The sequence below is a fragment of the Carcharodon carcharias genome, chromosome 6 (assembly GCF_017639515.1).
Source record: "Carcharodon carcharias isolate sCarCar2 chromosome 6, sCarCar2.pri, whole genome shotgun sequence".
Taxonomy (NCBI): Eukaryota; Metazoa; Chordata; class Chondrichthyes; order Lamniformes; family Lamnidae; genus Carcharodon; species Carcharodon carcharias.
Genome location: NC_054472.1, coordinates 189,072,351 through 189,089,551, shown reverse-complemented (window position 1 = coordinate 189,089,551; position 17,201 = coordinate 189,072,351). Strand labels below are relative to the sequence as shown.

At 44.4% G+C, this 17,201-nt stretch overlaps 1 protein-coding gene across 3 annotated transcripts in view; it reads right to left on the bottom strand.

Moving 5' to 3' along the window:
• Positions 1–17,201, bottom strand: part of osbpl1a (oxysterol binding protein-like 1A) — a 250,691-nt gene that overhangs the window by 11,500 nt on the left and 221,990 nt on the right. For all 3 annotated transcript variants that reach the window (XM_041190183.1, XM_041190185.1, XM_041190184.1), the window contains exons 21-25: positions 12,164–12,346; positions 10,421–10,528; positions 10,248–10,337; positions 3,406–3,532; positions 115–240 (exon numbers count right to left, since the gene is read on the bottom strand). In XM_041190183.1, coding sequence (XP_041046117.1) covers positions 115–240; positions 3,406–3,532; positions 10,248–10,337; positions 10,421–10,528; positions 12,164–12,346 — 634 coding nt within the window. The remainder of the gene's footprint in view (positions 1–114; positions 241–3,405; positions 3,533–10,247; positions 10,338–10,420; positions 10,529–12,163; positions 12,347–17,201) is intronic.

Here is a 17,201-nt window from a genome sequence, read left to right as displayed (position 1 = left end):
GAACTAGTTGCCAGTATTTAATGTGTCTTTAGTATTTGGCATTCATTGACATATCACTCCACTTGGACAAATAAATATCACTCCTAATCACACCCAAGGAACTTGGAGACTAACCTGTTGAGAGTTTGGTGGTCTAGGTGCGATCTTCCACAGCAGGCGACTCCCTGGTATAACCTGTACACTTTCGGAGTTATCGGGCAGCGGCATTTCATCCGGTTCAGATTTCTCTGAAGCTACTGACTAGGAGATTCGCACCATAAAAAATGTATGTTATACAAATGAAACTAGGAAACTTTCACCAGTTATAAACATAACATTGTAAATTCTTCTTTGAAGTGTATCATTTTTGACAGTCACCAATCATGTCACAAGTAAAGGTAGGAAAATGGGATGGGGTTGAGGAGATGGATGCCTGTACTTTGAAGACGTTACTGAAAAAACCTACAGTATTTCCTTACAGCATTTTCAGCATCACTCAAACTCAGTGGTTAACTGCAGGAATTTGGAAAGGGGATTGTAACACTGAGTTTTACTGAATTGTCTCAGTGCGTTTTGCTTTTATTCTTTCAAGGGTGTGGGTGTTGTTGATGGGCCAGCATTTATTGCCCATTTCTAATTGCGTTTAAGGTGGTGGTGGTGAGCCACTACAGCCCGCTGTGCTGTTAGGGAGGGAGTTCCAAGATTTTCACCCAGCAACAGTGAAGGAAAGGTGATATAGTTCCAAGTCCAGATGGTGTGTGGCTTTGGAAAGTGCTGTCAAATGAGCCTTGGTGAGTTGCTGCAGTGCATCTTGTAGAGGGTACACACTGCTGCCTTTGTGTGCAGTGGTGGGGGGAGTGAATGTTTGTGGATGGGGTGCCAATCAAACGGGCTGCTTTGTTCTGGATGGTGTTGAGCTTCTTGAGTGTTATTGGAGCTGCACTCATCCAGACAAGTGGGGAGTATTCCATCACACTCCTAACTTGTGCCTTGTAGATGGTGGACAGGCTTTGGGGAGTCAGGAGGTGAGTTACTTGTCACACGATTCCTAGTCTCTGACCTGCTCTTGTAACCTCAGTATTTATACGGCTGGTCCAATTTAGTTTCTGGTCAACGGTATCCCCCAGGATGCTGATAGTGGGGGATTCAGTGTTGGTAATGCCATTGAATGTCAAGGGGAGATGGTTAGATTCTCTCCTGTTGGCGATGGCCATTGCCAGGCACTTGTGTGGTGCGAATGTTACTTACCGCTTATCAGCACAGCCAAGTAGAAGACCAGCCATAATCTCACTGAATGATGGACTTGGCTCAAAGGGCTGAATGGCCAACTCCTGCTCCTATTTCCTATGTTCTTTAAAGCCTGGATATTGTCCAGGTCTTGCTGCACATGGACACGGACTGCTTTAATATCTGAGGAATCATGAGTGGTGCTGAACATTGTACAATCATCAGCGAACATCCCCACTTCTGACCTTATGATGGAGGGAAGGTCATTGATGAAGCAGCTGAAGATGGTTGGGCCTTGGACACTACCCTGAGGAACCCCTGCAGTGATGTCTCAGGACTGAGATGACTGACGTCCAACAACCTCAACCATCTTCCTTATTAGGTGTAAAGGAGTTATCATATTTTTCCTGACATTACTGTGGGATACTTCTGTGGACTGCAAGGTTTGAATCATCAAAGAGGTTAAGTATAAAAAACAGGTATTTGAAATGCTAATGGATGAGCTAAGTAAAATGGAATTTGCATTTTTAGGTAAGTCAAGGGATGTTGGCTTTTCAAAGGGCCAGGGTGAGACATTTACAACTGGCAAGGTAAATAAGGCAAACTTATTACTTTTATTTTTCCCAGGCAGACAGAGTGCTCTGGTTGACCCAGTGGGGCTGTGGTAACAGCCATCGCTGCCCACAGTTCTCTGTCTGGGTCTTGGACACTCCAGCTCTGATGACTCCCCAGGGTGGCTGTAGGAAGGCTGCCTTCATAAAGCTAGTGGCCTCCCGATGTGACAGGGTGGTTTGGGGGGGGCGGTGTGGTGCTGCACTGCCTCAAGAAAAATGCCAGCAGGCCTGGAAAATCAGCTTAAACAGGGCTTTTATTTACCTAAATTAACTGCCCACCTCTGTCCAGTCGACAGCCCATTGCACACTGTCCTGTCACTGGGAAATTTCCCCCTGGAGCTGTCCCGACGCGGCTGCTCCTTATTTTCCTCATTTCCACTCCCTTCCCCAAACACCAGGCCGGGAAAATCCTGCCCATTGATGCCATGGCAGAGGAGAGATTAGGAGGGCTAACCAATAGTTTGGTCATAGGTGTATTTTTAAGGAGGGTCATAAAGAAGGAGAAGTGGATGGAGAAGAGCTGGGGTCCTGCAGGGAATCCTACAACATGGGCCTCAGAGGCTGAAGACAAACCCTAACAATCAGTGAAGACAGGGGGGTGAGGATAGACAAAAGGCTTGGAAACTTTGGCAGGGGAGAGTTTGTAGAGCTGGAGGAGGTTAGAGATAGGAACAAGGTTCAAGGGGCCGAGTGGCTTATTCCTGTTATATAGATATTCCTCTGGAGCCTTAAGAACATAAGAACTAGCAGCAGGAGTAGGCAATTTAACCCCTTGAGCCTGCCCCGCCATTCAATACAATCATGGTTGATCCGAATGTAACCTCAACCCCACATTCCCGCCTACCCCCCGATAACCTTTCACCCCCTTGTTAATCAAGAATCTATCTAGCTCTACCTTAAAAATATTCAAAGACTCTGCTTCTACTGCCTCGTGAAGAAGAGTTCCAAAGACTTACAACCCTCAGGGGAAAAAACATTCTCCTCATCTCTGTCTTAAATGAGTGACCCCTTACCTTTAAACAGTGACCCCTAGTTCTAGATCCTCCCACAAGAGGAAACCACCTCTCCACATCCACCCTGTCAAGACCACTCAAGATCTTATATGTTTCAATTAAGTTGCCTCTTACTCTTCTAAACTCCGGTGGATAAAAGTCTAACCTGTCCAGCCTTTCCTCATAAGACAACCCGCCCATTCCTGATATTAGTCTAGTAAACCTTCTCTGAACTGCTTCTAACACATTTACATCTTTCTTTAAATAAGGAGGCCAGTATTGTACACAATACTCCTGATGTGGTCTCACCAGTGTACAACTGAAGCATAACCTCCCTACTTTTGTAATCAGTTCCCCTCACAGTAAATGATAACATTCTATTAGCTTTCCTAATTACCTGCTCTATCCCTAAGGATTAACATTTTAAATTTGACTGCTTAGGGAACGGTGTCCAACCAAGAGAGAACCCAAATTATTCCAGTTCCAGTACATATCCCCATTGTAACTACAGGTGTCTGAAGAGACATGCAAAAGATTAACAGCACCCAACCAACCAGTTTTATTTATTTGATGTAAAATGATTCCGTACTTACTGATTTGTTCAGCTTCTTTTCCTCTGTGTTTTTCTTGTCGCTTTTTTTGTAGGCATCAAATGTACTGGGGTCAATCGCCCACAGACACTCTGTCCATTTTCCATATACTGCACAGAGCTTCTTCTTACTGTGACAGACCACGGAAAATTTTCAGTGTAACTCATCAGAACGGGTTATTCATTTATCACTGCCATACAATACCGTTACCTTGGCAGGGATTTTCTGGCCCTGTCAGGGGTGAGGCGGTGCCCCAGCCAGAAGTCCATTGACTTGTGGCGGGACCGGAAGATCCCAGCAGCGGGAGGGTGCGGAGAGTCACAGAAAATGGAGCAGCTCACACAGCCAGGGAACAGAAACGCAGTAAAGCAGGGGAACAAACCAGCTGGCCCATCAATCCTGTCCCGCCCAGGCATGTCACAACCTGTACCCCATCCCACTGTCATCTCCACCCTGCTGTCTTCGTACCCTACCCCTTTCCAACCCCCAATCCACCCCACTGTCTTCATACCCTATCCCTTTCCAACCCCCAATCCAACCCACTGCCTTGGTACCCTACCACTTTCCAACCCCCAATCCACCCCACTGTCTTCATACCCTACCCCTTTCCAACCCCCAATCCACCCCACTGTCTTCGTACCCTACCCCTTTCCAACCCCCAATCCACCCCACTGCCTTCATACCCTACCCCTTTCCAACCCCCAATCCCATCCCACTGCCTTCGTACCCTACCCCTTTCCAACTTCTAATCCCATCCCATTCCACAGGCATCTCCACCCCTTACCTGACCCCATCCTAGCACTATCCTCCTCCCACCCCATGTCCTGGGAGAGGCAAGCCAAACAGAGAAAAATCTTACAGGAAAGATATAATGTTGGACATTCCTTTCTAGCTCCCACAAGAAATCACCGCATCACCAGTAGTGCATATATTTGAGGATTATTGTATGAATATACTGAATTGATAATACAAGGGCACAAGCACAGGGATGCCTGATCTCTGTCCCAAAACATAGTTATCCATCCTTTTATTTAAATATTTAAGTTAAACAGTGGTAAAGTTACTTTGCAGCCCTGAAATTAGCCTTCAATAAGCCCACTTTTTTTTATTATTCGTTAAAGGGATCTTAGCGTCATTGGAAAGGGCAGTATTTATTGCCCACCCCTAATTGAACTCGAGAAGGTGGTGGTGAGCTGCCTTCTTGAACTGCTGCAGTCCATGTGGTGTAGGTACACCCACAGTGCTGTTAGGGAGGTGGTTGGGGGGGCAGTTCTAGGATTTTGACCCAGTGACAGTGAAGGAACAGCGACATATTTCCAAGTCAGGATGGTGAGTGACTTGGAGGGGAACTTGAAGTTGGTGGTGTTCCCATGTATCTGCTGACCTTGTCCTTCTAGGTAATCAAGGTCATGGATTTGGAAGGTGCTGTCGAAGGAGCCTTGATAAATTGCTGCAGTGACTTTTGTAGATGGCACACACTACTGCTATCCATCGGTGGTGGAGAGAGCGGGTGTCGAAGGTGGTAGATGTGATGCCAGTCAAGTGGGTGGCTTTGTCTGGATGGTGTCTCAAGTGTTGCTGGAGCTGCACTCATCCAGGCAAGTGGGGAGTATTCCATCACACTCCTGACTTGTGCCTTGTAGATGGTGGACAGGCTTTGGGTAGTCAAAAGGTGAGTACTCTCTGCAGAATTCCCAGTAAGATTAAAGTAATCAGACCTAAAGGAGGGTTGTGGTAGGAACATAGAGCTTAGGAGCAGGAGTTGGCGGCAGGAGACGAGTTTAGGATTGAGAACCATTGTCATGGGGATTAGAGGTAGATCAGATGGCAGAGGATGGGCAGTTCCACTGATGTGCTCAGTTCGCAGACAACAAAACCCATAAATCTTTGGTATTTTGTACCAGAGGTGAGGGTGGAGGCAATTTATGGTGAAAAAATGAAGCCATTGGTTGTTCTTGTTCCCAGGATGGTCCAGGGATAGGAAAAGGATTTTGCTGAGGAGAGTGAATTTTCACCTTGCAGTGAAATTTGCAATAAATAACCAAACCAGACTGACTTAAAGGTGCAAATATGGGAACTCTACTGGGGGGTATTATACCCACAATGAGAACTATACTACACTGGTCCTGACAGGTACGAGCCATGAAGCTCAGTCAAACCTAACACACCAACATCATGTTTGGAAGAAATACAGTGAAGACACTTAATCCACCGGTGATAGTAAATACATAACCACATTTTAACAGTGCTCGAATCTTTTCGCATTGGTTAAGGTGGACAACACTAGACATACATGAAGATCTTTGAATTGATTATTCCAGACATTGATTGATGCACTAGGTATAATGACAGTGAATTGTGCATCTGAAGGCTGCCAGAACAAAACTGCACCATTATTATTGTCCTGTCCAATGTCTATCAGCTTCAAGTCTGGATGAGCTAGAACATTTTCCAGCTCAACATTAAGCAGTCCAAGTCCATCCTGTTCAGCATAACTTTACCTTAGCCCATGATACCACCCCCATTTCTTATTTGCTTGCTTAGGCCAAACAATCTACATCCCAGACATCCTGTTTGACACACTGCAGTGTTTCAAATCCAGCAACTACACCATTACTTAAGATTGTCTATTTCTTCATCTACTGTCGGGTTAGATTCCACAATTGGGCAGCACTTGCTGAACAATCCTGAGTGCGCTAATAGCTACACTAACAACCAATTTGAGATAATCAGTTGCGCTCATTTATACATGTAAGAAGCGACATACATTCATCCACAGAGAACTGTTCTCTGCAAACAAAAGGAATATGCTGAAGACTTACACCTTTTTTGAATTACCCAGGAGCTTTATGGCAATGCCTCAGCCAATGAGAATTGACTTGCCAACTAATCAGCACCCTCTTTCACCTGTAGTATAAATTGTTGGATTATTTGAAATTTGGCATTGTAGTGTTTGTCCTGATAAGTGCAAGATGAAAAGCCAATTAAAGTATATAAGATCCTAAACAGTCTTGACAAGGTGGATGTGGAAAAGATGTTCCCTCTTGTAGATGAGTCCACAACTAGGGGGCACTATTTTAAAATTAGGGGTCACCCTTATAGGACAGAGATGAGAAGAGTTTTTTTTCTCTGAGGGTTGTGCGACTTTGGAACTCTCTGCATCAGAAAGCAGTGGAGTCGGGGTCTCTGAATATTTTTAAGGCAGAGGTAGGTTGATTCCCTTGCCTAACAAGAATCTAAAGTCATCGGGGGCGGGTGGGGGGGGTGGGTAGATGGGAATGTGGAACTTGAAACAGAAACAACAGATCAGCCATGATCTTATTGAATGGCGGAGCAGGCTCGAGGGGCCGAATGGCCTATGTCTGCTCCTATTTCGTACGTTTGTATGTAACACATCTTTCTTTTCAGCGATATTCAAGTTCTTTAATATCTATTATCTATTTCACTCTCCAACGCCACCGTAAACACACCACTTTCAAAACTTTCATCCATGCCTTTTGTTACCACCATCAGATTTGATTTTTTCATGTTCTCTTTTCTGACCTCCCCAGCTCCATCATAAACAAACACCAGCATCTGTACCCTGACCTAAACTAAGTCTCTCACCTGTCATTGCTATGTTCGCTAACTTCCGTTTGCTCCACAAAATCCTCATTCTCAATTGCAAACTCTTCCATGACCTTACAGGGACCTTACATTACTTTACTCCTCCCTGCATCCAGTTTGCCTAGTCCTGTTAGAATTTTATACCTTTCAATCAGATCCCCTCTCATTCTTCTAAAAGGTCAGCCGTGATCTTATTGACTGGCGCAGCAGACTTGAGGGACCGAATGGCCTACTCCTGCCCCTAGTTCCTTCAGCCATATCAATTCTAGCTCAACTGTTAATGTTGGAATCCTGTTACAACGAAGCGCATGCTTTAGTTTGTACACGAGAGCAGCTATTGCTAATTGGGGAAAGATGAGGCAATTATTCTTAAGTATATAAGAACTGGTGCGGTGAGGTGAGGGAAAGAGTAATTTTGTGCCTGTGCTCTTGTGAATAAACCAGTGCTAAGGAAAAGACTGGCTCCAGATTCATCCTTTCCCCAGTGACTTTAACATCAGGTGCTTCTGTCATCTCACTCTGGTCTACGTGCATTCGTACTAGTGCGTTTGACTTCACCTTTCTTCCGTAACTCAAGTTGCATGATTACCTTAATCATTACAACTGCAGCTAAAGTGATATTAAAAGCTCGCTGATCAAAACTGCATTATTCTGTTATCTCATTTTTAAGGTTATCATGAAATCAGCAGCATTAAAGGAACAGAGAAACAGGACGAGGCCATTGAGCCCTTTGAGCCTGTTCAGCCATTGCATGAGATCATGGCTGATCTGCAACCTAACTGCATATACCTGTCTTTACCCCATATCCCTAAATAGCTTTAGTTAACAGAACTCTATCAACCTTGGATTTAAAATTAATTTGCCTGGTATCTGCCATTTGCAGAACTAAGTTCAAAACATCCATCAACCTTTGCATTAGAGGTCACCCTAATAGGGCAGAGAAGGGGAGAATTTTTTTCTCTCAGAGGGTTGTGTAACTTTGGAACACTCTGCCTCAGAAGGCGGTGAAGGCGGGGGTCACTGAATATTTTTAAGGCAGAGGTAGATAGATTCCTTTGCCTAACAAGAATCTAAAGTTATCGGGGGTAGATGGGAATGTGAAACTTGAAATTTTTAGGCAACGTACCCTAGTCCTAGACTCACCAATCAGCTGAAATAGTTGCCAGGATTTTTGAGAATGGCAGGGTTTCCCTACCTGCCATTGGACGAGTCAGTGGCGAACACATCCCTGCTGATATTGGTTGCCCCACAGACATTTAATGCTCCAACGAGCACTAATTCACTGGAGATGGGATGTCCTTCACTTGGGAGGAAGTCCCACACCAGAGAACTGCCAGCTAATCTGCAAACAGCCCCTGGGTGTCCAGGACTAGATAAGTGTGGGGCTTTCAGGCCGGCAAGGGGGAGGGTGTATAAAGGGGTGAGGGGGGTGTTGATGGAGAGGGTGGAGGTGTTGGGGGTGGGTGGTTGAGGGTAAGTGTCTGCAGGGATCAGGCCTTGTTGGGTAGTGTGGGATGGGGAAGGGGGGAGGGGCGATGGTCAACATTGAAAGGTGGCAGTGGGTGGAGGCCCCCCTCCCCCCTCCGCTCCACCCCACCCCCCCTCCGCTCCACCCCCACCCCCCCTCCACTCCACCCCCACCCCGCCCTCCCAAGCCTCAACAGGGACACTTTTCAGCTTCCCTTGCCCCTGAAATCCTCCTGCCAGCCTGAAACCTGAGGCTGGTTGGGAAACCACCCTTACGTGGCCAATTAAGGACCACTTAAGGGCCTCAAGTGGGGCAAGGGCAGGCAGGCTGGCCTAGGAGGGGTGCGGAGGGGTTGGTGTGGGCAGGAGCCCAGTGGGAAGGTCTTCTGAAGAATTTTACAGCCCAGTCCCCTCGCCCCCTTCTGCAAGCCTTTTAGCGGGGGAATGTAAAATTCTGTCCAGTTTCTCTCTATCTATCCTACCAGTTCCCCTTAAACATCTTGAAATCTTCAATCAAATTATCCCTTAACCTTCTAAGTTCCAGGGAATTAAAAACCCTGATCCTTCCTTGTAATTTAGTTCTTGAAGTCCTGGTGTTGTTCTACATTCCACTCCCTCCAAAGACCAATACATCCTTCCTAAGGTGTAGTGCCCAGAACTGATCACAGTAACTCCAGGTGTGGTCTAACCCGGGCTTTGTATAACTGGAAAATTAAATAGGTTTGGCATTGGTATGATTTTCCAGATGTCAAGAAAACAAGAATTTGTAATATTTTTCTTCTGGTAGTAACCTTGGCATATTTTCTTATGTACCGGAAGACAGGCTGTAATTGGATTAAGAGCTACAGTGACAGCAAGGGTCTAATGTCAACATTAAAAAGTTGTTTTGATATGTTAACGAACAAAGGGGAGCTTCAATCAGAGTTTTATATAAAGCACATATATAAATACACATATAAATAAAGCATATATAAATACACAAGAGTGTTTTTGAATTGAGTTGTAGTTCAAAGGGGGATGGATATATGCAGATTGCAAAAGGGGTAAGTATGGTAAAGAAAGGGCAAGTTTGTTTTCAACAAGTCTAAGAGCTTAGGAAAGAACAATTTGATCAAGTCTGGGAAGAAAGCTTTTTTTTTTAAAGAGGCTGGTTGAGACAATGGAAAGATCAAAAGGAAGGAATGCATTTGAGGAAATACTGAAGCCTATGTGAGGGGGTAGCTGCTTAGATCTCCCAGAAGACAGCAGGATAGCTGGTCTGAACTCCAAGGAGACAGTGTGAACAAGGCCAGACCTGAAGACCCAGTTGCTGTCAGCCTCACAGGACATCTCAAGCAAAAAGCACTGTCTGGTAAAATTACTGGACTTCTGTAGACTTTAAAGTCTATAATGATAGTTGCTGAACAGAAAAGAGAAAGGTTAGCTCTGAGGGTAGTTAAGTTAAGATTTGTGGAACTGTTTTAAAGTACTGCTTAATGTGTGAAGCCATTCTTGTGTTTAAGTGTAATTGTGATTTTTTTTTCTTTCTTCTTTATTGTAAACATTTATTAAAAGTCATCACAAGTAGTCAGGGAAATCATTTCCTGATTTCAGAACCTCTCATCCTATACAAATTGCAAAAACCGCTGTTTCAAGTGTCCCTCAGGGATTTAATCAGCTTGGCATTTACCATCAGCCGTGCCATAACACAGATGACGTGATACCAACGTCTAGTACAGCATTAAGGGAAAAGGATTATCTTTAAACACAACTGGCGGACAGGTTAAGCTTACCTTTTGTCCTGGATGTAACCTTCAACTTTGTGTAATTCTTTACCGAAAAGGCCACATGGCTTAAAGTTCAGAATACATTTGTCCCCAGTTCTGTGGACAGATGACCTGAATTAGTGCATCTTCAAATTTCCAAAATTAGGATAATTTTAATTTTTAAGTCATTCACCCCTTACTTGTGATTAGTTATTTCAACATTTCCATACTGCTCAATCCAAAGCTGTCCCACTATAATGTTATGCACACAGCAAGTCGGATTTGTCCAAGTGTAAGCTTCATTGTGCCTGCAAGGGAAATAAAATATTAATCTAAAATACTGTCATGGAGCAGGTTCATCAGCAGCTGAAGAGACAGGGTATTGTGGGTAGATGTTCACATGTCTTTTTTTGAATTATCTTTTAGTTCTAAATCCCCTGCTCTTTCATGTCCTGTGCCAATTTAGCTTCTAAAAACAAATCAAATTGTCTGCGTATTCATTAAGCTAAGAGAGGTTACTGCTGAGAAATGGAACACTTTGAAGGCCTGATTCAGCACTGCTGCATTGTACACATCTGAGCCAAATGCAGAATGAGGAACCTCTTGCTAATCTGCACCATCTGTGCACCACAGCACCCCCTCTGTCCAAAACTGCATCACATTTCCCTTGATTTTGGGCTGTTTGAATAAAATGCTTAATTTATTCCATCAAAACGACTGGCACTTTTGTACTATAGAGTGGAAATGGGTGTAAAGATACCAGAATTTATTTCACTTGGAGCCGTTTCAGCCATCAGAGAGGAAATTGCACCCCCCCACCCCCCCTCCCCCCCACCACCACCAGTGCCAATTAATGTGGAGTGAATTCAAACTCAAGTCTTGGAGCCAAATGCACACACAGTGTGATCAATGTACAATCTGGCAATTTACACGACAGTTTTTCCACAGAGCTGTTAAAAATGAAACCATGGTCGTCAACAAATTATCTTGTATCTGTTTACGTAAGGAAGCAACTAGTTATCTCTCAAATGCACAGATCTAATACAGCATTGTTCTGCGGCGAAAACACATGGAAATCTACAAGTCAAAGATGTTTTGTGACTATGTAACTAAGTGTAGTGTTTCACTTGGTTTTTTTGATAACAGTGCATTAAAGATGCAGGCGTGTCTTCCATATACTTAATAAGGACTAACCCAATCCCAAAATAAAACAGCCATGAAGATCTGTTTCTCTGACTTTTGCTGCTAAGTGAGTAGGTTTGGTATCCAAGTTCTCCCAACTCTTGGGTTTCTCCACTCTTCCCCAACCCGACTCTCTCCTGTTGTGCTCATTGCACGATTGACCAATGCCACAGCAGGCCCCCTTCGTCAATCAGAGGTACACGGGAATGATATCAAGGCTTTAACATAATTCCTGGGGTCATGCAATTGCCCGAACCCGTCTGAATCCTTGAATGAGGTCGCAGTCTTGTAATAACCCTGGGAAAAATATTACTTCTTGCCTTTACGACCTGATAAGGACAAAGATCCTGGCAAACTGCTGTGCTACTAAATCACCACTGCTTAGAAACTGATTTACACCCGCGACCATTTTATGTGAGCTTGATTTCAACATTCTTAACAGCTCATCTGAAAACAAACTGTTAAATTCTCTTTGTCACTGTTTACGCCTAATACAACCAAAATGGTTAAGTCCGGCTAAAGAACAATTGTTGTGACCTCCATTGTAGCTAATGAAATCGTATATTTACTTTAGCATCTTGGTGCCCAAGAGTTTCTGAAATTGTCTCTGCATTTAGGAACATAGGAACAGGAGGCCATTCAGCCCCTCGAGCCCGTTCCACCATTCAGTCAGACCATGGCTGATCTGTGTCTTAATTCCATCTACCTGCCTTGGTGCCACGAACCTTAATACCCCCAGGATGCAAAGGTTTATCACTTACTTGAAAAGCTCTAGGGTCATAATTCCTTTTGGCTCTGCTTCCACGCTCTTCCCCCAAAATTTGAGCTTGGGATAAATGGATCCATGGAAAACAAAATTTTGAGCAAGTCCTTCAGCATGGAAAGCACTGATTGGTGGATGGTGACTAACTTGCTCAGAAATAAGCTTGAATCCTAGATCCTGCCTGTGAGAAAAAAAAACAGGTTGTTCACCACCTTAACCTGCTAATCAATGCAAGATACAAACATAACTACCTCCCAACGTAACAGTAACTTTATGTGTTGGAAACTTGTGTCACACAGCCTAATCCTAGTCTTAAAATATTTGCATCTGCTGTGGACTTTGGGTAAAATACAGGATTCAAGATGCTGTCCATAGCTTACATAGGATTACACAGGATACACACCATAGAAAACAGGCCATTCAGCCCAACCAGCCTTTGCCAGTTGTAATGCTCCACTCGAGCCTCCCATCTTTCCATATCTAAATTGACCATTGTAACCCTCTATTCTCTTTCTCTCATATGGTTGTCTAACTTCTCCTTAATGCATCTATACTATTCACTCCAACCACTCCCATGGTAGTGAGTTCCACACTCTCTGGGTGATAATGAGGTTACACAAGAGCATTAGAAAAAGAGAATGAGACCACACGACCCATCGATCCTGCTCCGCCATTCAAGACCATCATGGCTGATCTCGGGCTTCAGTTGGGGTAAGTCAAGGCAGGAGAGCTCAAAGCCATGGTGTGCTCCTCTTGCTCTACGTGGGAAGCTGGGCACATTTCCAGTGGGGTCATCATGTGTGCAGGAAGTGTCTCCAGCTGCAGCTACTGGAAGCCCGGGTTTTGGAGCTGGAACGGCAGCTGGGGACACTGTGGAGCATCCGCGAGGCGGAGAATTTTGTGGATAGCATGTATAGAGAGGTGGTCATACCACAGGCTAAGAGTCCACAGGCAGGAAGGGAATGAGTGACCACCAGGCAAAGCAAGATGATTAGGCAGGTAGTGCAGGAATCTCCTGTGGATATTCCCTTGCAAAACAGATATACCGCTTTGGATACTGTCGGGGGAATGGCCTCTCGGGGAAAGCAGCAACAGCCAAATTCATTGCACCACGGTTGACTCTGTTGCACAGGGGAGGAGTAAAAAGTGTGGGAATGCAATAGTTATAAGGGATTCAATTGTAAGGGGAATAGATAGGTGTTTCTGTGGCCGCAAACGAGGTTCCAGGATGGTATGTTGCCTCTCTGGTGCTAGGGTCAAGGATGTCTCAGAGCAGCTAGAGGACATTCTGAAGGGAGAGGGTGAACAGCCAGTGGTCGTGGTACACATTGGTACAAACGACATGGGTCAAAAAAAGGGATGAGGTCCTAAAAGCAGAATATAGGGAGTTAGGAAGAAGTTGAAAAGTAGGACCTCAAAGGTAGTGGTCTCAGGATTACTACCAGTGCCATGTGCTAGTCAGAGTAGGAATAGCAGGATATATCGGATGAATACATGGCTAAAGAGATGGTGTGAGGGGGACCGGTCCTGAGGGAGGAGGGGCCAGTACAAACTGGACGGGTTACACCTGGGCAGGACTGGGACTGATGTCCTAGGGGGAACATTTGCTCGAGTGGTTGGGGTGGGTTTAAACTAAAATGGCAGGGGGATGGGAACCTATGCAAGGAGTCAGAGGAGGGGGAATCAAGGACAAGAACAAAAGACAGAAAGGGGAATAAGAAAAGTGATAGGCAGAGAAATCAAGGGCAAGAATCAAACAGAGCCTCAGTGAAAAATAGTGGGAACGCGACAAGTATTGTTAAAGAGCCAAGTCTTAAGGCTTTGTGCCTTAATGCAAGGAGCATTCACAATAAAGTGGATGAATTAACCGCGCAAATAGATGTGAACAGGTATGATATAGTCGGGATTACAGAGACATGGCTGCAGGGTGACCAGGTATGGGAACTGAACATCCAGGGGTATTCAATGTTCAGGAAGGACAGACAAAAAGGAAAAGGTGGTGGATTTGCATTGCTAGTTAAAGAGGAAATTAACACAATAGTGAGGAAAGATATTAGCTCAGACGATGTGGAATCTGTATGGGTAGAGCTGAGAAACACTAAGGGGCAAAAAACGTTAGTGGGGGTTGTATATAGACCCCCAAATTGTAGTGGTGATGTTGGGAATGGCATTAAACAGGAAATTAGAGACACATGTAATAAAGGAACATCTGTAATTATGGGTGATCTTAATCTGCATATAGATTAGGAAAATTAAATTAGTAAGAATACCGTAGAGGAGGAATTCCTGGAGCGTATACAGGATGGTTTTCTGGACCAAATCTTTGAGGAACCAACGAGAGAACAGGCCATCCTAGATAGGGTATTGTGTAATGAGAAAGGAGTAATTGGCAATCTAGGTGTGCGAGGCCCCTTGGGGATGAGTGACCATAATATGATAGAATTCTTCATCAAGATGGAGAGTGACATACTTGATTCTGAGACTTCGGTCCTGAATCTTAATAAAGGAAACTAAAATGGTACGAGGTGCGAGTTGGCTATGATGGATTGGGAAACGTTACTTAAAGGGATGACGGTGGATAGGCAATGGCAAACATTCAAAGAGAACATGGGTGAATGGCAACAATTGTTTATTCCTATCTGGTGCAAAAGTAAAACAGGAAAGGTAGCCAAACCATGGCTTACAAGGGAAATTAGAGATAGTATTAGATGCAAGGAAGAGGCATACAAATTGGCCAGAAAAAACAACAGACCTGAGGAGCAGTTTAGAATTCAGCAAAGGAGGACCAAGGGATTGATTAAGAAGGGGAAAATAGAGTACGCGAGTAAGCTTGCAGGGAACATAAAAACTGACTGTAAAAGTTTCTATAGGTATGTGAAGAGAAAAAGATTGGTGAAGACAAATGTAGGTCCCTTACAGTCAGAAACAGGGGAATTTATAATGGGGAACAAAGAAATGGCTGACCAACTAAATACATACTTTGGTTCTGTCTTCACAAAGGAGGACACAAATAACATACCAGAAATGTTGGGGAACACAGGGTTTAGTGAGAGGGAGGAACTGAAAGAAATCAGCATTAGTAGGAAATGGTGGTGGGTAAATTGATGGGATTGAAGGCTGATAAATCCCCAAGGCCTGATAATCTACATCCCAGAGCACTTAAGGAAGTGGCCTGAGAAATAGTGGATACATTGGTGGTCATCTTCTGAGATTCTATAGACCCTGGAACAGTTCCTACAGATTGGAGGGTAGCTAATGTAACCCCACTATTTAAAAAGGGAGGTGGAGAGAAAACAGGGAATTATAGACCAGTCAGCCTGACGTCGGTAGTGGGGAAAATTCTAGAGTCCATTATAAAAGATTTAATAGCTGAGCAATTGGAAAACAGTGGCAGAATCAGACAGAGTCAGCATGGATTTATGAAAGGGAAATCATGCTTGAAAAATCTACTGGAATTTTGAGGATGTAACTTGTAGAGTTGATGAGGGGGAGCCAGTGGATGTGGTTTATTTGGACTTTCAGAAGGCTTTCGACAAAGTCCCACATAAGAGATTAGCGTGTAAAATTAAAGCGCATGGGATTGGGGGAAGTGTACCGAGGTGGATAGAAAACTGGTTGGCAGACAGGAAACAAAGGGTAGGAATAAACGGGTCTTTTTCCGAATGGCAGGCAGTGACTAGTGGGGTACCGCAGGGATCGGTGCTGGGACCCCAGTTATTCACAATATATATTAAAGACTTAGATGAGGGAATTAAATGAAATATCTCCAAATTTGCAGATGACACAAAACTTGGTGGGAGGGTGAGCTATGAGGAGGATGCAGGATGCTTCAGTGTGATTTGGACAAGCTGAGTGAGTGGGCAAATGCATGGTAGATGCAGTATAATGTGAATAAATGTGAGGTTATCCACTTTGGTAGCAAAAACAGGAAGGCAGATTATTATCTGAATGGCTATAAATTGAGAGAGGGGAGTGTGCAACGAGACCTGGGTGTCCTCATACACCAGTTGTTGAAGGTAAGCATGCAGGTGCAGCAGGCGGTAAAGAAGGCAAATGGTATGTTGGCCTTCATAGCGAGAGGATTTGAGTATAGGAACAGGGATGTCTTGCTGCAATTGTACAGGGCCTTGGTGAGACCACACCTGAAATATTGTGTGCAGTTTTGGTCTCCTTATCTGAGGAAGGATGTTCTTGATATAGAGGGAGTGCAGCGACTGATTCCTAGGATGGTGGGACTGACATATGAGGAGAGATTGAGTCGGTTGGGATTATATTCACTGGAGTTCAGAAGAATGAGGGGGGGATATCATAGAAACCTATAAAATTCTAACAGGACTAGACAGGGTAGATGCAGGAAGGATGTTCCCGATGGTGAGCGAGTCCAGAACCAGGGGTCACAGTCTGAGGATATGATGTAGACCATTTAGGACTGAGATGAGGAGAAATTTCTTCACCCAGAGAGTGGTGAGTCTGTGGAATTCGTTACCACAGAAAGTAGTTGAGACCAAAACATTGTTTGTTTTCAAGAAGGAGTTAGATATAGCTCTTGGGGTGAAAGGGATCAAAGGGTATGAGAGAAAGCAGGAGCAGGCTATTGAGTTGGATGATCAGCCATGATCATAATGAATGGCGGAGCAGGCTCGAAGGGCTGAATGGCCTACTCCTGCTCCTAGTATTTATGTTTGCATGTTTCTAATTGCAGCCAACAGGGCTGAGTTTGCCATTGTTGCTTCCGGTGCCTAGATCGATGCCGGGTGGTCTATCCGGTTTCATTCCTTTTGGACTTTATAGAGGTTTGATACAACTGAGTAGCTTGCTAAGCCATTTCAGAGGGCATTTGAGAGTCAACCACATTGCTGTGGGTCTGGTAATCCAGAGACCCAGAGCATTACCCTGGGAAGTGGGGTTTGAAACCCACCATGGCAGATGGTTAAATTTGAATTCAGTAAATTGTGCTTGGTATCATCAGCAAATTTAAATACATTATTCTCCGTCTCTTCACCTTAGTCATTAATATGGATTGAAGATACAGAGAG